Raw genomic sequence first — 24080 nt, 5'->3', positions numbered from 1 at the left:
TAAGGGGTTGGTAATTCCAGCCTGTGATCACTGGTGGCTGCAAAGGGGCACAGGAGCTTTGGGTCAGTCTCTGAATTCATTTTTTGTACAATCACAGAACGGCCTGGGTTGCAAAGGAGCACAGTGCTCATCCAGTTCCATCCCCTGCTGTGTGCAGGGTCACCAACCAGCAGCCCAGGCTGCCCAGAGCTGCATCCTCTGCTTGGTTTTGTGCAGTTCTTCAGCATACCTGCAACCTGTTTGCCCTCTGCTCCCTTTTTAACCTGAGCTAACAGAGCATGCAGTTAATTGACCCAGATGGCAGTCATACAGTAAATATTGCTACGAGGCAATGACACGAAATCTCCTCAATAAACACAATTAAGTAGACTGAAGCTCTGTGGATGATTGCAGGGCAGCCTATCAAAGGGAAACGCTGAGTGCTGTGTTGTCTTAGGGCGGGTGGTGCCAGGATGTCCTGTGAAACAGCACCAGGGGTGGGGTGAGCACTCAGCTCCACAGATCAGCTCTGCTTTTGTTTCTGGATTACCACAAAATGATGCCATCAGATAAACTCAGGAGGAAGCAAGTTGTGTTTGGAGAATGTTTCTGGCCCTCGTGGTCCAACCCATCAGTTCTCCAGTTCCTTGATGCTGCAGCTGCCCAACAGCACTGCATGCAAAGGCTTTCTGAGCCCATTCAGATGAATGATGGACTGGAGCACCTCCCCTACAAAGACAGGCTGAGGGAGCTGGGCTTGTTCAACCTGGAGAAAAGAAGGCTGCGGGGTGAGCTCAGTGCAGCCTGCAGTACCTGAAGGGAGCCTGCAGACAGGAGGGGAGTCAGCTCTTGGAAAGGGGAGATGGCAGCAGGACAAGGGGAAATGGTTTGGAGTTGAGGGAGGGCAGATGGAGGTTGGATGTCAGGGGAAGTTGTGTGCTGTGAGAGTGGTGAGGTGCTGAACAGCTGCCCAGAGAGGCTGTGATGCCCCGTCCATCCCTGGAGGTGTTGAAGGCCAGGTTGGATGGGGCCCTGGGCAGCCTGGGCTGCTGTGAAATGTGGAGGTTGGTGGCCCTGCATGGCACAGGGGGGTTGGAGCTTCGTGACCCTTGAGGTCCCTTCCAACCCGGGCCATTCCGTGATTCTGTGAATGAACCCACGCTCGGGTTCTGTTTCCTGTTTTCATTTCTGCTTTTGTAACACTGTGTCTGTTGTGTAACTGAAGCTGCAACACTTTTGCAGCAGGAGATGAAAAACACCAGAACCTCTTGGAAAAGCCCTCCGTCCTGGGCTGCACCCTCAGCCTGCCTGCACAGCAAAAGCATTCCAGCACTCCTGCACATCTTTGCCTTTCACCCCGCTTTAAGCAGCGCTGCCATCACTCCAGGAGTGGATTCAGCGTGCTGTGCTGGGCTCCTGGGCGTTAGCTGCTGCTCCATCTTTGAGGTCTTTTTCCAACCTCGGTGGTTTTATGGCTCTATGATCCTATGACTCACGTCGGGCGCCGCCGGGATGGGCGATGGCCCAGCAGTGAGTTGGAACCTTCAATGCATCCGATTCCTCCGTGTTCAGTGGGGTGGCATTCCTAACAGCTGGGAGGGGACGCCGCGGGTGTCCTCGTGCCGTGCTGCCCGCGGGGCTGGGCTCTGCTCGGTGCTCCGCCCCGGGGCTGGGGCAGCTATGGGTGGGGATATTGCCCAGCCCCAGAGCGCAGCCCGACACCCGGCCCTGCTACACGGCCCGACACCTGCAGGTAAGGGAGCTCCGGGAAGGGGCTGAGTGCTGGCACTGGGGGTCCGGGGTTGGACAGAGCTCCCATCCTTGGCGAGTTGGGTTGTACGGCTTTGCCCACCATCCTTCACGTATCGAGGTTGCTTTGCTTCGAAATCCTTTTCCCAAATGGTTTCCCAATGCGTGGCAAAGGCTGAGCCTGGCAGGAGCCGACGTGATGGTTGGACTCAGCCATCTTAGGGGGTCTTTTCCAACCTTAACCGCTCTGCGAATTATAAAGTGGGACTTTCAGAACTCGTGGGGTTCGTTGGCACCTGCCTGGCTGTGCTGGGGCTGCCTGCAGTTAGTGGAGCACTGGGTCCTGCACCCTGGGAAGCAGAGGGGTGGAAAAAGCAGAAGGCAAATATCTGCACTGCCAGGTTGGGGCAGCTGAAAGTCATTGCTCCAGGACTGCTTAGAAGTCACGCAGGCTCTGTGCTGCCTTTTGCTGGGGGAAGGGTTTGGTGCTGGGGAAACTCGGCGTGATTTCCGTATTGCTGAAGCAGGTTCACTCAGACCTTTGTGTTGCTCAGTGTTTCATTTGAAGAGAATTAGACTTCTCTGCTTTCCCTTTGGAATTTTCCTTTTTCCCTCCCATTTCTGCCTCTCCCTGTTTGTTTGTTTTTTCTTTCTCCTCTCTTGGTTTATGAATGCACTCTTTGATAGCAGGCATTCAGCCCCGGGCCGCAGCATTTCTGCATGGCGCAGCTTCGCCTTTTGGGGTGGCTGCAAACCCCACTGCAGACCACACGTCTCCCATAGGAACAGCACAGGGGGTCCCCCTGTAGGACCCCTCCTCTCCCATCCCATCCCAGCTGCAGGCTGGGCCTTTGGGTTTGGGATTCTGTGGCACCTCTGGGCCCAGCAGCGGTTATGATGGAGGTGATGAACCACAAACAGCCGTGTAACCTGGGAGGGGCACAAAATGACCTCACGATCTCCTTTTTGTTGTAGGAAAAATGTCGGACGGTTTCTCTGTGAGTATTGATTTCTTGAACAAACACACAGGGGCCCCATGGTGGTCATTGCGTGAAGGTGGGGACTTGTGGTGGGACTTGGCCCAGCTGCCCAGGGAGCAGTGAGGAAATCATCCCTGGAGGCGTTTAGGAACCGTGGGGATGCGTTGTGAGGGATGTGGGCAGTGAGAATGGTGATTCTGAAGTCTTTTCCAACCTTAATGATTTTGTGATTCTACGATTCCGCGTTGTTACCAATCCATGTAACACCAATCAAGGAGCATTAAGGGACTTTTGGGCTCTCAGCACCACTGGGGCTCCTGGCCGTTTCAGACGCAGCGCTTGGCGTCGCGCAGGCCATGAAGGCCAGGTGCTGGCAGCCCTACCGGATGCTGCCTGTCTTTCTCCTCCTACTCTCCCCTCCATCCCCAGCTCTCTGACGCCCTGCCTACTCACAACCCTGGTGCCCCCCCAACCCAGGGCTGGAACCAGCCCCCAGGTCCTGGGGCCTTCCCGGCATACCCCGGATACCCTGGGGGACCGGGACCGCATCATGGACCACCTGGTCCGCATCATGGACCACCTGGACCACATCATGGACCGCCCGGACCATTCCCTGGAGGACCACCAGGGCCTTATCCGGGAGGACCAGCAGCAGCAGGACCCTATTCTGGAGGACCAGCTGCACCATTCTCCGGAGCACCAGCTGCTCCACTGGTAACAGCTCAGACATATTTGAAAGCTTTTGCTTTCTCTGGTTGCTCGTTGTGCTCGGCTGTGGGTGGCACCTGGGGTGTGTGTCTTTAGGAGCTGCATGAGCAGCCACACTGCTGTCACACCAACACCCAGCCCCTGCCTGACCGTCAGGCCTGTGCTGCTCACCAACATGCTGTTCTGCTAACACCAAAATCTCTGTCCTCTCCAGAAAGTCCCCTACGATCTTCCTCTACCAGCAGGACTCATGCCTCGCATGCTCATAACCATCACGGGGACTGTGAACCCAAACCCCAGCAGGTACGGATGGGTTGCGATAGCGTTAAGGGGCAGAGTTCACTTTCTGAATAGCACCCACCTTCTGTGAAATCAAACGGGACTCAAAACGACCATGCAAATCCTCCAGAACTGCCCTGTTGTTACCCAGTGGGCCCTGTGCATTTTTGTCCGCTTGCTGCTGCTTTCCAGCAGCCCTGGGAGACAGCTCGTGTCTTCTGCAGAAAAAGCAGCTCACAGATTATTGCCTTTGCAGGTTTTCACTGGATTTCAAGAGGGGGCAAGACATTGCCTTCCACTTTAACCCCCGTTTCAAGGAAGACCGCAAAAGGGTCATCGTCTGTAACTCAATGTTCCACAACAGCTGGGGAAAAGAGGAGAGAACAGCTCCTAGATTTCCATTTGAACCTGGAGCCCCCTTCAAGGTAACAATGGAGAAAAGAAATTAAAAAAAAATCTGTTATTCCCATTTCTTATTGCATTCTCCCTACTGGTGCTGTTATTGTGCAGCAGCTATTGGGCAGGTTGCTGTAAGGCATCCATTGTCACAGAATCACAGCATGGCCTGGGTTGCAAAGGAGCACAGTGCTCATCCAGTTCCAACCCCTTGCTGTGTGCAGGTCACCAACCAGCAGCCCAGGCTGCCCAGAGCCACATCCAGCCTGGCCTTGAATGCCTGCAGGGATGGGGCATCCACAGCCTCCTTGGGCAACCTGTGCCAGTGCCTCACCACCCTCTGGCTGAAGAACTTCCTCCTAAAACCTGCAGTGCATTCCAGCTCTCTCCCCAGTCTGTTTCTCCTGCCAAACAAACGGGTGCACTCTGCCCTCCCTGCATTTCATGCTGCTTGAAAGGCGTAGTCATGGGACAGACACTGCAGCTGAATCATCAAGGAAGATGAGCACAGCAGGGCTCTGGGGAAGGCAAAGGTCACTGGTGTTCCTGCAGCTGATGGTTCCAATTTGGCTCACTTTGCATTTCTCTTTCAGCTCCAGGTGCTCTGTGAGGGGGATCACTTCAAGGTAGCAGTGAACGATGCTCACCTGCTGCAGTACGGCTTCCGTGAGAAGAAGCTGAATGAGATCACCAAGCTCTGCATTGCTGGGGACATCACTCTCACCAGCGTTTTCACCTCCATGATTTAATTAGCAAGCTGTGCCTTTAACACAAGTCTAGCACTCTTCAGAGAATTGTAACAGGAGTGCCTTCCTGTCTGATTATTTTGAAGCAATAAAGCATTTTCACAAGTAAAATTTGGTTTTGGTTAAGATGCAAGCTGTATTTGGATGTGGAAGAAGCCGAATTCTTGCTTTAGAATTTGAACCTCTGCCAGAGGATAATGACTATGAATCATTTCTGATTTGCAGGAAGAATATGTGGGAAAGCTGTATGTAGCCTACAGGCAGTTGTCCTGTGAATGAGTTAAGATAGGGCTGAAGATTACTGCTGGAAGTCCCAGATAACTGATCAATGTTTTAGCCTCAGTTCCTCTGTTAGTAGAGCAGTCATTCCTGTATCAAAGTAGTGCTGCAAAGTGGTGCTTTGGTTCTCTCTAAAGGGGGAACAGGAGAATAGGAATTGCATAGCCAGGCTGGGAAGGTTTGTGCATAAGTGACAAAGTGCCACTTCAGTGACCTAAGCAACTAAGCAACACCAGAGAACACTGAAAGCTCAAGTGTTCTGGTCAGGATCAGACAAGGCATTTCAGGAGGGGGCTCAGAGTTAAGGCTGGAGGAAGCAAAACTGCCCCCCTTCTCCATTTCTTGTTTTGCCTGCACAGCTGCTTAGAGTGGCCTAAATCTGCATATCCTTGTCACACTTCCAACCCGAGGGAGATGCACTCCTTACATACATTGCACCCCCCAGCACACAGAGCATGAGCCCTGTGGTTCTTCTCCCACCTCAGCACTTCTCCATCAGCCAAGAGCAGTTTCAGGGGTGGGGTGGAGGTTTACTGGCAAGCTCAGCACATGAGTCACGCTGGTAAATCAAGTATGACTCACAGAAGAGGGAACATTCTTCCAGTCTTGTCTGCAGAACAACAACGTAAGAGCCACTACTGGAGTTGTTTAGGATCTCTCCAACACATCCCACAGCCTTTTGTAACAGTTGCTTCATTTATCCATGGAGTTGCCAAACAACAACCCCAATGTTCAAAGTTCTTGCCTAGGACAGGCACACCACTAGTAGAGCCACTGTTACCACTATTCATTGCAGCTCTGAACACTGAGAAGTACGGCCTTCAGTACCTAAAGGGAGCCTATAAAGAGGGGGGCAACTCTTTGAAAGGGTGGATAACAGTAAGACAAGGGGAAATGGCTTGAAGTTGAGGGAGGGCAGATGGAGGTTGGATGTCAGGGGGAAGTTGTGTGCTGTGAGAGTGGTGAGGTGCTGGAACAGCTGCCCAGAGAGGCTGTGATGCCCCGTCCATCCCTGGAGGTGTTGAAGGCCAGGTTGGATGGGGCCCTGGGCAGCCTGGGCTGCTGTGAAATGTGGAGGTTGGTGGCCCAGCCTGTGGTGGGGGGTTGGAGCTTTGTGATCCTTGAGGTCTCTTCCAACCCGGGCCATTCTGTGAAGAGCTCTTACTGACTTGCCTTTTATCTTTTTGAAGCTATCTATAAAACCAAAAGTTCATTCCAGCACATTAACCTGGGTCAGGTCAGCTTCCTCCATTTATTTCAGTGCTATCAGTACACAACTTCCAAGTCAGAACTGCAGTCAAACAACAAAGCCCCAGATGTAACAACAATGCCTTCTGCTGAAGGGTTTGTGTGGCATTTGCTCAGCTGACAATAAAGGCCAGTGGAAGAATGTGTGCAGCACACAAGGAACAGCATCACAAGAAGCAGGCTGATCAGGCACCTCTTAAAAATATAAGAACTGGAGGTATTCTACTACATATAAACTCCATGTTGGAGTAGCAGGAACTGGCACACTCCTTGTGCTTAAATAGATTAGTCCAGATGAGAGAAAGATGCAAGAGGAAGCTGAGGTTAACAGCCAAACGTTCAAGGAGAGTGGTTAAGGGACTGCCAGATGAAAAAGAAAATGGAATTTAGCTTGAAGGTACTTAATGACACAGCTCAGCACTGAGCATCTTCAAAAATCCATCCCTATTAACACACTGTAAGGAATAGATATTATCTGGTTTTGAAATGCTTCGTTAACAGCAGAAATTCAAGCAAGTGATTGTTAGGCAATAGGAAAAATCCCACAGGAAAGGAAAGAATCTAACCTCATCCCATCTGCTGATTAGGTGCAGTTAATGCACAGAGTACTGGAGCTAAAGGCTGCAACAGCACTGAATACAAAACAGTGCTTTGGGGTAGATAACAGGCACCTCTGGAGGTGCCCTCATCACAAATGGAGATAGGAGCAGCTAATGGAACATGTCTGTTACACAACCCATATCCCATCTCATAAAAACAACTCACAAAGTAATTAAAGCCAAGACAGAAGAGAATTAAGGTGGACAGTTTTATAACTCTGAGACAAGAAATACATGAAATTATAAACAAATAAGAATATTTCAGAATATTTCATTGGATGCAGGAGGTAAAGCCAGCAAACTGCACAGCAATATGCACAGTGCAGTGACTGCACCACTGCTCACAGCAGAAATGTTACCAAGTTTTCTACCAAGTTCCACTCAAAAATAGCACAGGTGTCACAAAGAACACAGCTCAGGGGTTGCAGATGGTGTTCCAGACAGCTTCTGTTTTCTACTGAATAGAATTTATTCATTTCAAATTTCCAGTCATTCATTTTTCTCCAGAGGGAGAAAGAGGAGAAAATACAATCAGGTCACTGAACCTTTCAGCTGCTGTGAACTTCTGGACGTTGTTCTTGACTGGAGTGAAGGGAAGCTCAGCATCCAGCATGGGCTATGGGAGAAATCAGTGGGAAATAAGCACTCAGAAGCAACTGGTGTCTGCTCTACAAACCAGCACTGCAAGGGCACACGAAACAAGCTAATGGCAAACCCCCTATGGGCACACTGCAGCTTCACAACATGCACAGCAAAGACCTGCCAGGGAAATCTGAAACCCTTCCTGAAATGCACAGCAGTTTGGTGGATGCAGAAATGCTCACGTCCTTGTCTTTATGTGGTGCTTGGAGCTGTGCATGTCGCTTTGAAGAAGTCATTCACCACTTCAAGTTCCATGGCCTTCCTAAGGAATCCTGCAAGCTTATTTCTAGGCAGAAAATAAGGAGCCAGTAGGTGGTCCTTTATGAAGGCAGTCATTACTTAATGCAGTAATCTATAAGTTAAAGAGGATTTTTTTTTCTATTTGAGACCAAGAAAGCTGTACAACCAAGTTCTTTTAGCTGCTTGAAAGCTTTTGTACATCTGTTTTTCCTTGCTGCACCTTGCTTCTGTCTGCAGAAGATAAAACTATAGAGATGGGAAGGAACAGAGCTGGAAAACTCCAAGTAAGTGGAAGGAAGAGGTCAGGTGGTTCATTATGTTAGTAAATATCTACAAGGAAATCCACAAGAGAAGTCATTTTAGTGATCAGCCCAAAGAGATCAGTCATTCTTCTGTTACAAGTCTCAATTTGTCCTGTGTTTGATGTGTGCAACGAGGAATGAGTGTGAGCCAGAACAAGGGGACAGGAATTGTGGCCTGCATTTATTAGAGTAAGCTGTGTGCTTTGGTTTGATAACATCACCCTCCAGAGCTTAATTTACTTCATGTAGAAACTGATTCTGCAGAAAAGGTTAATGGTATTGTTAACAAGCAGACTGTAGCCAAATAAACTGAAAGGTCAACTTACTGTATCTGAAGGATTTCTGTCAATGGAAGCCAAATCTCTCAAGAAAATGTCTGAAAAATAAGAACACTTTGTTATTTTCTTCTGAGGGTTAGCCTGATATTGCTAAGGCTGAAAAAACAGTATTGTTTCCTGCATTTACTGAAGCAAAACAGATCAGCTGGCAACTACTTCTACTGCAAGCCTCTTCTAGAAGCTTTCTGCTTCATGTACCACAGGGCAACTACATAGGGAAGCCATGGGAACTGTTTGTTCATGTGCAGAGCACACATAAGTCATGCTAACAAACACAGGTTTTGCTACAAGCACACACAGACTCACAAAGCTACAACAGCAGTGATTTCAAAGAGTAATATTTAGACTATAAAGTCTGTAGAACAAACATAACCCAGCAATACCACAAACTGCAACAGCTTGAAGATGTGTACCCATCTGATGCATTTTTGGTTCTCCAGGCTGAGTGAAGCTGAACCCAGTGCACGTACCCTTCTCTGGGCTGCACATGGTGGGATCTTGGCCCTGTTGCTCTGGAGCAGACAGTTCCATCTCTTCCATGTCATCCACTGCTTTTAATTCACTGCTACAGTTTTCCAGCACCTGAAAAAACAGGAATTTTAACTGTTCCTAACCCTCTGTAGAGCTCAGATGTCAGCTGTGTTTGCTTCCCAGAGAGGCAGAAGCAAAACATCAGCGCAATCAGGACATAAAGCAGTTTGAATGACACCAGGAAGCTTCCTTTTCTGTTTTGTCTGTTGTAAAAGGCACTTTGGTAGCTTTGATGCAGCAAGCACAAAGGAGAAGAGGTGGCCAGGACATTCAAGGGAAGCGAGTTTACAACAACCAACACATCTGTATTGTGTTAAACAATTCATACATGACATCTACAGGTCTCACTGGCAATTTAGGAGAGAGAGCTTTTGAACTTGAGCTTGTACAAAGGTCAGGAAAAGCAAAGCTGTGAGCTTAACACTGCGATTTATTTCCCGTGAACTATTTGCCAAGCACCCTCATAAATGGGATTATCTTTTGAAGAGCATATAGGGAAATTCCTCCACAAATGGATTTTGAACTTAAAGTGCCAAAAAGCATTCTGAGGTTGTTCTCTTGTGAGACTTTGCCTCAGAAAAATACCACCAGCAATACCAAATGTTACAGATTGCCAGATTCTCCAGATAGTAGCATCACCAACAAGTAATTCCTCATGTGACTTGTGAAAACAGCAGAAAAAAAGAAGAGCAAACAGTAACAGACTTTAAAACACAAGCATGTACGTGTGCACATGTATGTATATATAAACACTGCTGCAGCAATGTACAGATCCAAGAAGTAACAAAAATGAAGACCCTAGATTCCCAATGAAAGGAACTACTGTGGAGGCTGCATTCTGGACTTCAATGGCTACTCAGAAGCTGGCATATCACCAAGCCCACAGACACATCAGGACACAGATTCCTGAACTCTGATGCCTGTGTTACCAACTATGCTCTTGCTGCACCTTTGAACAGTTTAACAGCCTTGTGCTTTGATGTGGCAACAGAGACCCAGAGAGCTAGAGACTATTATTCCTTTTAGGCTTAGCCCCCCAAATGCAAATCCATTTAAAAATTCACACCAGAAAAACAGGAGGGGGCTTGAAGGAGCTGTGCTGGGACAAGTGATGAGCATCATACAGCAGAGCCAACAAGAGCTCCAAAAGGTAGCTCCAAAAATAGAGAGAATGCAAGAAAGCTGCAGCAGTCCTAATCTGTGTCCTACAGAACAGGAAAACGCCTCATCCTGAGGAACACCAAAGGTACTTTGAATGTTTGATCAGATATCCAGGTACCCAGGGCTAATAAAAACCAACTGTGAAACCAGCAGATCAGGTTTGGGCACTTGGGCACCCTTATCCTGAGTGGGACAGGGCAAGAAAGTAGCAAGTGGAAAAGCTTTGAACACAGCACTGAATTTCCTCAGGCAACGAGAGCTGCTGCAATAGGTAGATTTGAAGCATCAAATCACTGTTCTGCACACAAGGATAATGAATCAAGGTGCCTACCCACTTAAGATGTGAATATCTGTCACTCTTTGTCTTCAGTTAATAGTAGAAAGATGTTTAAAGGACATACATGAACTAAGCATGACTTACCCAGGTGCCCTCTGCTGCGCCAGCAACAGGATTGTGTTCTTCTGCAGCTGGGGAAATGCTGAAAGAGAAACAACAATCTTTTAATTCTTCTCAATCAAAAGATTGCAACGTGCACAACTGATTTGAAATGAGCTTTCCAATTCTGCTTGCTGGTTTGGCACAAGTCAGCTATATAAAGTTTTCTGGACAAAAAACCCCCAAACTCCTAGCCTGCAATGAGACGACATTTGGGCAGAGCTCTTAACGTCTGCTTGAGGGATGGAAAAGGCAGAACAACTTCACAACCTTTGTCCCTCCCCCACTGAAAGAAGGTTAACACTTAATGGACATTAAGATTAATTCTTCTAATTGAAACTGTACAATTAGCTGCACAAAGCTCAATTAACAGCTGCCTGAACGTGGCTACCTTTGTTCAAGAAAACCACCAGGGAGAGTTGTTTCAGTGGGACATGGGTGCACTTCCAAACGCTGTGCTGGGTGGCAGCCTTCGAGCAGTGGCGTCGTTTGTTTTGCAGTTGTATCCTCAGGGTTACAAGGCACAGAGCTGCCCTGCAGCAAAGCTCTCCTGGATGATCTTGGAGCTGTCAGACCTTCCCAAGTCTGCTGCCCTGATCTGCGAGGCGTCTTTGAAAGTGAACCTGAAAAAGAGCATTTAAAGCTTTGTTACAACAGCAATTTCCAGAAGATGGAATGGTTAGGATTCTAGCTGGTAACACTCTACTTTTTCTTGTGTGTTTTACATAAATATTATATTTGTTCTGTACACTGCAAGCAGAAACTGAAAAAATGATGTGGTGGCAACCACAGCAATAAGTTACAAAGCTACCTTTACACCAGCTCAGCAATGTAGCACAACTACTCTTCACACAGAACCTGAAACAATGAGATTTGCTGTTCTCATTAGATCTACGCAGTGGAAGCTCTTGTCATGAAACTCAATATCTCATATTATATAATTTTGATAGAATTAAAAAAGATAAATTCCTAATTGATTTTTATAACACTCATTGAGAGAATCTTTGGAAACTCAAAATCATCTTTGGCACTTGAAATAGGGGAGAGAAGCAGCGCAGCTGTTAAACCAGGATCACAGAAAGCACGAGCTTCACAGATTGCAATAAGATAAATGCCCAAATTACAGCCTTGTTTGGAGCTTCTGCTCAAGAAAAGCTCCCAGCAGCTTTCCTAGCAGATTGGAATATACTGCAATCTTGTTGCACATGAATTCTGATTACAGGTGTGCTGTATTTGCAAGCTGGAAGCCAGCAAAATTTAGTTCACACTAATTCCAATTCCTATCTTACAAATAAAAGCCATCAGCCTGCATTGACTCTGAACGTGCTGCCTGCTAAGTCTAGGAATGCCCAGATGAAAATTTCATTGCTAAACGTACGTTAAGAAAAAAAATGGATACAACTGCTTGTAACTCTGTATGTAGGTAAAGAATTCACATCGTGCTGATTTGAGCAATTATGGCAATCATGCAGAACGGTTTACTTTGGTTCCCTGACGTAACAAATCATTAGATGAAACGTTAATTGTGCCTAGCACTGGAGTTATATCCAGTATAAACAGCATAATCTGTCTGCAGTGAGCTTGCTTCAAATCTCTTCAGCATTTTCAGGTCAGAGAAATAATGATTAAGCTTCACCCACCTGGAAAGCTTTTTACAGGGCTTTCAATTCTGAAAAATCCTGCTTCAAAAACCACTTTTTCTACTTCCGGTTGCTTATCCTGATACGCACTATCAGCAACTCCATCCTGCTTCATTTTATCCCTCATAGCAGCTTTCACAGCAGCAAGCCTCTTTCGGGCAGCAGTCCTTCCAGCTGCTCCCAGCTTTGGTTTACAGACCATATTTGGAACAGTCTGCTTCTGAAATAGAAAGAAAATAGAAGCTTCAGGCAAATAGCTGCACGTGAACATCCAGGAGGCTGCTGGACACAGACAGCAGCAGGCCTCTGCTAGAGACAAGATCTCTGTTTATCTCCAGAAAGTCTTGGTCTGCCATTTATCTGCCAAGGTTCATTTACAATGGCAGTTTTAAGTCAGTTTCTCACACCAAGTTCTCAGCTCACAAATACTTGGTATAAATTTTCCTTAGTGCTTTCTCTAACTGCTGTAGTTCACGTTTTTGAAAAGAGTGGGGTGCAGGGACTCCTAGTGGCACGGACATAAAGTAACTCATGGGCAGACACTCGTTAAGCAGTGAAGTCTCTCCTGGCATTCATATTTCAAAGGAAGTTTTGTGTCGTGTACAGTAACTACAGTTGAGACGTTTATGGTCAGCTGATGTAAGACTACACTTCCTCCAGTTCCATGTTTGGAGTTTCTTATTGATCTTCACATCATTGTTATGATCAGTTGAGCAGTCTTGAGGAATGGCATGGAGTTCAGGCAATGTGAACATGATTCTTAATGCTGAGTGATTAAGAACAGCTACATATTGCTTGGAGAAGAGAAGGCTCCAGGGAGATCTCATTGTGCCCCTCCAGTACTTGAAGGGACTGGATAAACAGGAGGGAAATGGCTGTTTATGAGGGTGGATGGTGACAGGACAAAGGGGAATGGCTTTAAACAGAGACGGGGAGGTTTAGGTTGGATATGAGGAGGAAGTTTTTGAGCCAGAGGGTGGTGAGGCACTGGCACAGGTTGCCCAAGGAGGCTGTGGATGCCCCATCCCTGCAGGCATTCAAGGCCAGGCTGGATGTGGCTCTGGGCAGCCTGGGCTGCTGGTTGGTGACCTGCACACAGCAGGGGGTTGGAGCTGGATGAGCACTGTGCTCCTTTGCAACCCAGGCCATTCTAGGATTCTATATTCCAGACCAAAATGTCAATAAAATAACCTACATTAAAGCCTATTCTGCAATAATCAATCCCACATTTGGGGCAGTGTCAGACCTATTAATGCTCAGAGGATTAGCTGCCCATGGTCCTACCTTAATAAGTCACCTTTATCACTTAGCACTCACTGCTTCAAACTGCCAGGCACTTCTAAATTCCTGTGACACATCAGTGCCAACACTGGCAGCTCAGAGAAAATGTTTCACATCCAAAGGGTAAATTTCTGTTTCAAATTTAACTCATTTGTCTTACTAACAAAGAGTTCAAGGACTCCATGAGCCATTGCTAATTCTCAGCTCTAATCTTCCCAACAGAAAGGAGCAACTAGTACCAAAAGCACCAATTCTGAGCACACATGCAAGATGCAAGGAAGGAAGGTGAAATTTGAGAAGAATTTCACTGGACTTTTTGATCATCACCAACATCTATAAGCAGGGCATTAAAAGGAACTTTCATTTAAGAAAAGTATTCAGGACTCCAACAGCTTACCAATTATTTTAAATATCTCAGTACATCGTTGTATCTGAATGCTTTAGGAGCCATACGTACCTTGACAGCTTCTTTGCCTGGTACAGCAACTGGTTGCCATTTGTTATCTTGAAGCTTCTGCAGATTATCAAATTTCTTATTCACATCTTCAATCTATTGGAAATCCCAGAGAAGTCCAACTTTAATTTACAAGATTTACAACATTCACACACAAAAAACCACTGGTTTAGGAAGTTAGATGAAATGCACAGCCATGCTTCTATTTGTTAAATACTTCTGCTTCAAACACCAAAGCAAACTAAAGCTTTGCAATGGGGTTGGACTCCATGATCTCTAGAGGTCCCCCCCAGGCCCTACAATTCTGTGATTCTGTGTAAACCAGCAGATGACCAGAAGAAACCTGAACTGCCCCCAGAGATACAGCAAGCCTAAGTAAGACATCTTTTTCCAGTAACTGGTTCTACAAAAGATTGCTTAACTGGTCCATGAAGTTTAAAACCACAGCATACCAGCTGGTGCTATTCACTGCTACAAAACGTTCAGCAAGGACACATTTTTAACAGAAAAAAATATCTGAGTCTGAATATTCAAATGAATAAAATAGATTCACTGCATTGTTGGTAAGTACCTCCATCATGTGTATTTATTACAGTAAGTAAACCTGCAAGGACATACCTGAAAATTAATCATATCCCAAAATCCATCCAAGTCTGTACACGTCGTTTCCTTTTCACCCCGCTTGAATTCACAGTTATCCACCAGTCCTTCAAACTGTTTAAACCTTTCTGCTACAAGCAGTCTTGTCTGACCAACTGCTGTGCGAATGAGATCTTTAGCTGATGGTAACAAGAAACCAAGGGAAGAAATTAGAATGTATTTAGAATATACTGGAATAAGCCATCATTCCACAACTGATATAAATAAGTAACTGAAGAGTTTGGAATCTGCTTGCTCTTTAGACTAAGCTCAGACCTGCAATGCAGTTTACTTGCAGCCCATCTCTCCACTGAAATCCTCTAACCTTCCTTTCAAACAAAATAAAAATACAATTGCTACCAATTCTGCAAGTCTTTAAAATAAAAAAAGCACAGGCAAGTTAAAACATTTATATATATTTCTTAAATCTCATGCATTCAGACATACTTAGACTTCACAGAAAAGCAAGAGGCACTTCAACATTAACTACCAGCAGCTCAGCATTCACTACTGTCACTTCAAACATCACACTTAAGATGTAACATTAGGAGATGAGCCTACTATTACTAATTATGCCTATCACAGCTCAGTCTTACCATCCTCTGGAATGTCCAGCTCAAGTTTTCCATCCCACTGAAGGCACTGAGACATCAGTCTTTCTGTCTCAGACTGTAGAATGTTTCTTAAAATAAATAATGAGAAAAGTAATTTGAGGATGTTCCAACTGTTGTCACTATTTGTAACTGTTAATTATTATTCCCCTTTTGCTTTCAGACAAGTTACACAGTCTTTGAGCAGAACCCATTAGATTGCTTCAGTTAAGACTAGCTGTAATGTAATTTATATTACTTTCAAGCTTTATGTACACAGGATGGAGCATTAGTCTTCAGAATTTCATATTCTTTACTTGCACTAACAATAGGAAAGACAGCAATGATGACCACCAAAATTGCTACTGACAGACATCAACCATCATAAGCTACTGTTTGCAAGTTGTTACTCGTTCAGGACCCAGAACAGACAACCAGGAAGGCAAACAAATAGACACAAACCTGAAATAGGGCACATCATGCTCTTGCTCTCTTATATCACCCGACTTTGTTTCTGTCACTGCCATTTCTGTAGATACAGGAATTGTTTCGTTGGATCTCTGAATGGAAGCCTCCTTATCTGATTCGTGTGCTGAGAAATATGGAAGGCATTTACTCAGAATCTGGTGAAAACTAGAAAAGGTACAGTGATAAACCATACGTGAACTTGATACCTTCTCCTTGCAAACTTGTAGTCACTTGCTGTTCTTGAATGTCTTGATCAGAAGGTGAAATCTGACTTCTTAAATTAGGCTCCTGTACCTTAGTTTCACTGGATTTTTCAACTGTATTACTAAGGGGAAAAAAAGAAAAAAGATATGCTTAAGAATTAAGAAATGTTGAGAAATTGACCTCAAATATGACCAAACACACAAGACCTCAAAATTCTGAAGACTATTTTCGGTTCACACAACAACTGTGATCAGGTGTATCAACAACTTGTTACACATGGAATCTCACGACAGAAACACCACTTCCTCTGTAGCATCACAAAAGCTGCATTGCATTTTAGGTTATTAGAAGCAAGAATCTTACACTGGAGATTTGGAGAAATCCCAGAAGGCATCAGGTGACAAAAATGCATTTGCCCTAGATGGAGTCATGGGTGTAACTTTGTAGGCTGTTAGTCCTTCTAAGGGCTGAAACACAAAATTCTGTGGTGCAAAGGAGCGCGTTCTGGGTCTTCCAGGAGCAGAGTTGTTCTTTCTCTGCTCTCTCTGGGCGTGGGCCCAGAGCAGCCCGTGGAGCATCACAGAATGGCTGAAGGCCTCACGTAGGAGCTGACTTTGCTCCCTGGCCATCGCCAGGGGCACCGGGGTGAGCTGTTGGATCTGGGGAAGGTTTGACCCTGGGGGGAGGTTGGGAAGGAGCCGAGCAAGCCGATGTTCTTATGGCCAGCTGTGTTCTGCTGACACTGAGGCTACGGCTGAAATCCTCAGTGTGGGATGGGGGGCATTGCTCACAGCTCAGGTCTAAAGAGAAGCTTCCAGCTGGTGGGGAGAGCGTTTTAGAGCAAGCAGCGGGTGGTGCTGTAAAACAGACCTCTTCACCACGAGGCTGGTGGAGTGCTGCAGTGCTTGTGTCCAAAGGGGCCGTGCAGTTTCCATCCTTGGAGATTGAACTGGACAGCACGGTAGCAGAAGCACCTCAGCACAGGAGCTGAGCACCGCTGAGCTCTGTAGCATCATTGAATGGTGCTCTGCTGCTCCTCAGCGTCTGACACCGAGCAAAAGCTGCTCGTCTGCTACCTGCTCTAAACGGCTCGGGTGCTGAGTGAACGAGCTGCTGCCTGCACGTACAGAGCAGAGCCCCGCCGGAGTCAGCAGAGGGCAGTGCTGCTGTTTGAGAGCCCTCCTGGGGGACCTCTGCTCTGAGACATCCTCATTGAACGTACTCAATGGATTTAAAAAGGAAGGAGACAATTGCAGCAGTTCAGTGCCTGGCAGCATTGTTTGGGGTAAGGAGGGCTGCCGTGTGGGGTGGTGCTGGGGATGGTGGTGGCTTCTGGGATAGGACAAGGGGGAATGGTCTTAAACTGAGACAGGGGAGGTTTAGGTTGGATATGAGGAGGAAGTTTTTGAGCCAGAGGTGGTGAGGCACTGGCACAGGTTGCCCAAGGAGGCTGTGGATGCCCCATCCCTGCAGGCATTCAAGGCCAGGCTGGATGTGGCTCTGGGCAGCCTGGGCTGCTGGTTGGTGACCTGCACACAGCAGGGATTGGAGCTGGATGAGCACTGTGCTCCTGTGCAACCCAGGCCATGCTGTGATTCTTCACACAGCGCCCTTGGGTTGGTTGGGAGATGGCACTGTAAGTTTGCTTCTTTGCACAGACCTGCATCAAACCGCATTGGGTTTGGAGGGGGCCGGGGGTTCCTGTAGTCTCCATTGACACAAATTGCTCCCACAAAGTGCTGGTTTTTTGCCTGTGCTCTCGTTTTCTAGGAGCCACAAAGGCAGGAAGTTGGCGCTGAGGAGGTGTTGGTCTCTTTTCTCAGGTGTCAAATGATAGGATGTGAGGAAACCGGCCTCGGGTTGTGCTGGAGAGGCTTAGGTTGGACATCAGGAGGAGTTCCTTCATGTGGATGAGGGATCAGGCACTGCGTGGGGCGGTGATGGAGTTCCCCATCCCTGGAGGTGGTGGAGGGGTGGGGTTTGGTGATAGGGCTGATGGTTGGACTTGATGACCTTGTACATTTTTGCCAGCCTGGATGGTTCACAATTTTATGGGTTGACTGTATGGCTCACTGAAAAACAAACAGCCCTATAAAGTAGACAGGAATTGTTCATTTCCAGCCAGCAGTTTCTTGGTTTGAAGTGATTTAAGCCCACGTAGATAGCTCTGCCATCGAGGTTGGGATTTTTGTCTCTGCAGGACTCGGTGTCCCCAGGAATGATGGAAAGCAGCACACAGCTTCGTGCTGGATGTGAGGAAATGTTTCTTCTGCAAAAGAGTGGTGATGCGGTGGCACAGCTGCCCATGGAGTGCTGGGATCACCATCCCTGGAGGTGCTCCAGAACCATGGGGATGTGGCACTGAGGGATGCAGGCACGGCAGGGGTTGGTTGAGGTTGGGGATCTCCAAAATCTTTTGCAACCTGAATGGTTCTATGATTCTATAAGGCATTAAGTCTTGCTATAGGTCAGTGTGGAGCATTCTGGGACCGATGGTAAGGGGTTGGTAATTCCAGCCTGTGATCACTGGTGGCTGCAAAGGGGCACAGGAGCTTTGGGTCAGTCTCTGAATTCATTTTTTGTACAATCACAGAACGGCCTGGGTTGCAAAGGAGCACAGTGCTCATCCAGTTCCATCCCCTGCTGTGTGCAGGGTCACCAACCAGCAGCCCAGGCTGCCCAGAGCTGCATCCTCTGCTTGGTTTTGTGCAGTTCTTCAGCATACCTGCAACCTGTTTGCCCTCTGCTCCCTTTTTAACCTGAGCTAACAGAGCATGCAGTTAATTGACCCAGATGGCAGTCATACAGTAAATATTGCTACGAGGCAATGACACGAAATCTCCTCAATAAACACAATTAAGTAGACTGAAGCTCTGTGGATGATTGCAGGGCAGCCTATCAAAGGGAAACGCTGAGTGCTGTGTTGTCTTAGGGCGGGTGGTGCCAGGATGTCCTGTGAAACAGCACCAGGGGTGGGGTGAGCACTCAGCTCCACAGATCAGCTCTGCTTTTGTTTCTGGATTACCACAAAATGATGCCATCAGATAAACTCAGGAGGAAGCAAGTTGTGTTTGGAGAATGTTTCTGGCCCTCGTGGTCCAACCCATCAGTTCTCCAGTTCCTTGATGCTGCAGCTGCCCAACAGCACTGCATGCAAAGGCTTTCTGAGCCCATTCAGATGAATGATGGACTGGAGCACCTCCCCTACAAAGACAGGCTGAGGGAGCTGGGCTTGTTCAACCTGGAGAAAAGAAGGCTGCGGGGTGAGCTCAGTGCAGCCTGCAGTACCTGAAGGGAGCCTGCAGACAGGAGGGGAGTCAGCTCTTGGAAAGGGGAGATGGCAGCAGGACAAGGGGAAATGGTTTGGAGTTGAGGGAGGGCAGATGGAGGTTGGATGTCAGGGGAAGTTGTGTGCTGTGAGAGTGGTGAGGTGCTGAACAGCTGCCCAGAGAGGCTGTGATGCCCCGTCCATCCCTGGAGGTGTTGAAGGCCAGGTTGGATGGGGCCCTGGGCAGCCTGGGCTGCTGTGAAATGTGGAGGTTGGTGGCCCTGCATGGCACAGGGGGGTTGGAGCTTCGTGACCCTTGAGGTCCCTTCCAACCCGGGCCATTCCGTGATTCTGTGAATGAACCCACGCTCGGGTTCTGTTTCCTGTTTTCATTTCTGCTTTTGTAACACTGTGTCTGTTGTGTAACTGAAGCTGCAACACTTTTGCAGCAGGAGATGAAAAACACCAGAACCTCTTGGAAAAGCCCTCCGTCCTGGGCTGCACCCTCAGCCTGCCTGCACAGCAAAAGCATTCCAGCACTCCTGCACATCTTTGCCTTTCACCCCGCTTTAAGCAGCGCTGCCATCACTCCAGGAGTGGATTCAGCGTGCTGTGCTGGGCTCCTGGGCGTTAGCTGCTGCTCCATCTTTGAGGTCTTTTTCCAACCTCGGTGGTTTTATGGCTCTATGATCCTATGACTCACGTCGGGCGCCGCCGGGATGGGCGATGGCCCAGCAGTGAGTTGGAACCTTCAATGCATCCGATTCCTCCGTGTTCAGTGGGGTGGCATTCCTAACAGCTGGGAGGGGACGCCGCGGGTGTCCTCGTGCCGTGCTGCCCGCGGGGCTGGGCTCTGCTCGGTGCTCCGCCCCGGGGCTGGGGCAGCTATGGGTGGGGATATTGCCCAGCCCCAGAGCGCAGCCCGACACCCGGCCCTGCTACACGGCCCGACACCTGCAGGTAAGGGAGCTCCGGGAAGGGGCTGAGTGCTGGCACTGGGGGTCCGGGGTTGGACAGAGCTCCCATCCTTGGCGAGTTGGGTTGTACGGCTTTGCCCACCATCCTTCACGTATCGAGGTTGCTTTGCTTCGAAATCCTTTTCCCAAATGGTTTCCCAATGCGTGGCAAAGGCTGAGCCTGGCAGGAGCCGACGTGATGGTTGGACTCAGCCATCTTAGGGGGTCTTTTCCAACCTTAACCGCTCTGCGAATTATAAAGTGGGACTTTCAGAACTCGTGGGGTTCGTTGGCACCTGCCTGGCTGTGCTGGGGCTGCCTGCAGTTAGTGGAGCACTGGGTCCTGCACCCTGGGAAGCAGAGGGGTGGAAAAAGCAGAAGGCAAATATCTGCACTGCCAGGTTGGGGCAGCTGAAAGTCATTGCTCCAGGACTGCTTAGAAGTCACGCAGGCTCTGTGCTGCCTTTTGCTGGGGGAAGGGTTTGGTGCTGGGGAAACTCGGCGTGATTTCCGTATTGCTGAAGCAGGTTCACTCAGACCTTTGTGTTGCTCAGTGTTTCATTTGAAGAGAATTAGACTTCTCTGCTTTCCCTTTGGAATTTTCCTTTTTCCCTCCCATTTCTGCCTCTCCCTGTTTGTTTGTTTTTTCTTTCTCCTCTCTTGGTTTATGAATGCACTCTTTGATAGCAGGCATTCAGCCCCGGGCCGCAGCATTTCTGCATGGCGCAGCTTCGCCTTTTGGGGTGGCTGCAAACCCCACTGCAGACCACACGTCTCCCATAGGAACAGCACAGGGGGTCCCCCTGTAGGACCCCTCCTCTCCCATCCCATCCCAGCTGCAGGCTGGGCCTTTGGGTTTGGGATTCTGTGGCACCTCTGGGCCCAGCAGCGGTTATGATGGAGGTGATGAACCACAAACAGCCGTGTAACCTGGGAGGGGCACAAAATGACCTCACGATCTCCTTTTTGTTGTAGGAAAAATGTCGGACGGTTTCTCTGTGAGTATTGATTTCTTGAACAAACACACAGGGGCCCCATGGTGGTCATTGCGTGAAGGTGGGGACTTGTGGTGGGACTTGGCCCAGCTGCCCAGGGAGCAGTGAGGAAATCATCCCTGGAGGCGTTTAGGAACCGTGGGGATGCGTTGTGAGGGATGTGGGCAGTGAGAATGGTGATTCTGAAGTCTTTTCCAACCTTAATGATTTTGTGATTCTACGATTCCGCGTTGTTACCAATCCATGTAACACCAATCAAGGAGCATTAAGGGACTTTTGGGCTCTCAGCACCACTGGGGCTCCTGGCCGTTTCAGACGCAGCGCTTGGCGTCGCGCAGGCCATGAAGGCCAGGTGCTGGCAGCCCTACCGGATGCTGCCTGTCTTTCTCCTCCTACTCTCCCCTCCATCCCCAGCTCTCTGACGCCCTGCCTACTCACAACCCTGGTGCCCCCCCAACCCAGGGCTGGAACCAGCCCCCAGGTCCTGGGGCCTTCCCGGCATACCCCGGATACCCTGGGGGACCGGGACCGCATCATGGACCACCTGGTCCGCATCATGGACCACCTGGACCACATCATGGACCGCCCGGACCATTCCCTGGAGGACCACCAGGGCCTTATCCGGGAGGACCAGCAGCAGCAGGACCCTATTCTGGAGGACCAGCTGCACCATTCTCCGGAGCACCAGCTGCTCCACTGGTAACAGCTCAGACATATTTGAAAGCTTTTGCTTTCTCTGGTTGCTCGTTGTGCTCGGCTGTGGGTGGCACCTGGGGTGTGTGTCTTTAGGAGCTGCATGAGCAGCCACACTGCTGTCACACCAACACCCAGCCCCTGCCTGACCGTCAGGCCTGTGCTGCTCACCAACATGCTGTTCTGCTAACACCAAAATCTCTGTCCTCTCCAGAAAGTCCCCTACGATCTTCCTCTACCAGCAGGACTCATGCCTCGCATGCTCATAACCATCACGGGGACTGTGAACCCAAACCCCAGCAGGTACGGATGGGTTGCGATAGCGTTAAGGGGCAGAGTTCACTTTCTGAATAGCACCCACCTTCTGTGAAATCAAACGGGACTCAAAACGACCATGCAAATCCTCCAGAACTGCCCTGTTGTTACCCAGTGGGCCCTGTGCATTTTTGTCCGCTTGCTGCTGCTTTCCAGCAGCCCTGGGAGACAGCTCGTGTCTTCTGCAGAAAAAGCAGCTCACAGATTATTGCCTTTGCAGGTTTTCACTGGATTTCAAGAGGGGGCAAGACATTGCCTTCCACTTTAACCCCCGTTTCAAGGAAGACCGCAAAAGGGTCATCGTCTGTAACTCAATGTTCCACAACAGCTGGGGAAAAGAGGAGAGAACAGCTCCTAGATTTCCATTTGAACCTGGAGCCCCCTTCAAGGTAACAATGGAGAAAAGAAATTAAAAAAAAATCTGTTATTCCCATTTCTTATTGCATTCTCCCTACTGGTGCTGTTATTGTGCAGCAGCTATTGGGCAGGTTGCTGTAAGGCATCCATTGTCACAGAATCACAGCATGGCCTGGGTTGCAAAGGAGCACAGTGCTCATCCAGTTCCAACCCCTTGCTGTGTGCAGGTCACCAACCAGCAGCCCAGGCTGCCCAGAGCCACATCCAGCCTGGCCTTGAATGCCTGCAGGGATGGGGCATCCACAGCCTCCTTGGGCAACCTGTGCCAGTGCCTCACCACCCTCTGGCTGAAGAACTTCCTCCTAAAACCTGCAGTGCATTCCAGCTCTCTCCCCAGTCTGTTTCTCCTGCCAAACAAACGGGTGCACTCTGCCCTCCCTGCATTTCATGCTGCTTGAAAGGCGTAGTCATGGGACAGACACTGCAGCTGAATCATCAAGGAAGATGAGCACAGCAGGGCTCTGGGGAAGGCAAAGGTCACTGGTGTTCCTGCAGCTGATGGTTCCAATTTGGCTCACTTTGCATTTCTCTTTCAGCTCCAGGTGCTCTGTGAGGGGGATCACTTCAAGGTAGCAGTGAACGATGCTCACCTGCTGCAGTACGGCTTCCGTGAGAAGAAGCTGAATGAGATCACCAAGCTCTGCATTGCTGGGGACATCACTCTCACCAGCGTTTTCACCTCCATGATTTAATTAGCAAGCTGTGCCTTTAACACAAGTCTAGCACTCTTCAGAGAATTGTAACAGGAGTGCCTTCCTGTCTGATTATTTTGAAGCAATAAAGCATTTTCACAAGTAAAATTTGGTTTTGGTTAAGATGCAAGCTGTATTTGGATGTGGAAGAAGCCGAATTCTTGCTTTAGAATTTGAACCTCTGCCAGAGGATAATGACTATGAATCATTTCTGATTTGCAGGAAGAATATGTGGGAAAGCTGTATGTAGCCTACAGGCAGTTGTCCTGTGAATGAGTTAAGATAGGGCTGAAGATTACTGCTGGAAGTCCCAGATAACTGATCAATGTTTTAGCCTCAGTTCCTCTGTTAGTAGAGCAGTCATTCCTGTATCAAAGTAGTGCTGCAAAGTGGTGCTTTGGTTCTCTCTAAAGGGGGAACAGGAGAATAGGAATTGCATAGCCAGGCTGGGAAGGTTTGTGCATAAGTGACAAAGTGCCACTTCAGTGACCTAAGCAACTAAGCAACACCAGAGAACACTGAAAGCTCAAGTGTTCTGGTCAGGATCAGACAAGGCATTTCAGGAGGGGGCTCAGAGTTAAGGCTGGAGGAAGCAAAACTGCCCCCCTTCTCCATTTCTTGTTTTGCCTGCACAGCTGCTTAGAGTGGCCTAAATCTGCATATCCTTGTCACACTTCCAACCCGAGGGAGATGCACTCCTTACATACATTGCACCCCCCAGCACACAGAGCATGAGCCCTGTGGTTCTTCTCCCACCTCAGCACTTCTCCATCAGCCAAGAGCAGTTTCAGGGGTGGGGTGGAGGTTTACTGGCAAGCTCAGCACATGAGTCACGCTGGTAAATCAAGTATGACT

The 24080-nt window shown here is 48.5% G+C and overlaps 2 protein-coding genes across 6 annotated transcripts; one reads left to right on the top strand and one right to left on the bottom strand.

The window, feature by feature from the left end:
- The first annotated feature begins 1523 nt into the window (after window positions 1-1523).
- Window positions 1524-23357, top strand: LGALS3 (galectin 3). Of its 5 annotated transcripts, none has more exons than XM_048949209.1 (6): window positions 1524-1732; window positions 2704-2726; window positions 3138-3422; window positions 3631-3719; window positions 3952-4120; window positions 4685-4975. In XM_048949209.1, exons 1-6 carry the CDS (start codon window positions 1660-1662, stop codon window positions 4838-4840), a joined length of 795 nt encoding a protein of 264 aa, XP_048805166.1. In that variant the 5' UTR covers window positions 1524-1659; the 3' UTR covers window positions 4841-4975. The 5 variants fall into 5 exon arrangements, with proteins under 5 accessions (XP_048805166.1, XP_048805167.1, XP_048805169.1 ...); XM_048949210.1 differs by lacking the exons at window positions 2704-2726; window positions 3138-3422; window positions 3631-3719; window positions 3952-4120; window positions 4685-4975 and adding exons at window positions 21089-21111; window positions 21523-21807; window positions 22016-22104; window positions 22337-22505; window positions 23070-23357 and having other exon boundaries at window positions 1620-1732; XM_048949212.1 differs by lacking the exons at window positions 2704-2726; window positions 3138-3422; window positions 3631-3719; window positions 3952-4120; window positions 4685-4975 and adding exons at window positions 21089-21111; window positions 21571-21807; window positions 22016-22104; window positions 22337-22505; window positions 23070-23356 and having other exon boundaries at window positions 1628-1732.
- LOC125695518 (disks large-associated protein 5-like) lies at window positions 6345-16518 on the bottom strand. The gene is made up of 12 exons (XM_048950077.1): window positions 16253-16518; window positions 15892-16010; window positions 15680-15809; window positions 15224-15309; window positions 14607-14767; window positions 13992-14084; window positions 12254-12473; window positions 11005-11236; window positions 10599-10656; window positions 8956-9067; window positions 8474-8523; window positions 6345-7579 (listed from the first exon to the last, which is right to left on the bottom strand). Exons 1-12 carry the CDS (start codon window positions 16516-16518, stop codon window positions 7457-7459), a joined length of 1650 nt encoding a protein of 549 aa, XP_048806034.1. The 3' UTR covers window positions 6345-7456.
- Window positions 23358-24080: the final 723 nt, after the last annotated feature.

This window comes from Lagopus muta, chromosome 6 (genome assembly GCF_023343835.1).
Source record: "Lagopus muta isolate bLagMut1 chromosome 6, bLagMut1 primary, whole genome shotgun sequence".
Taxonomy (NCBI): Eukaryota; Metazoa; Chordata; class Aves; order Galliformes; family Phasianidae; genus Lagopus; species Lagopus muta.
This window is presented reverse-complemented; position numbering and strand designations above follow the sequence as displayed.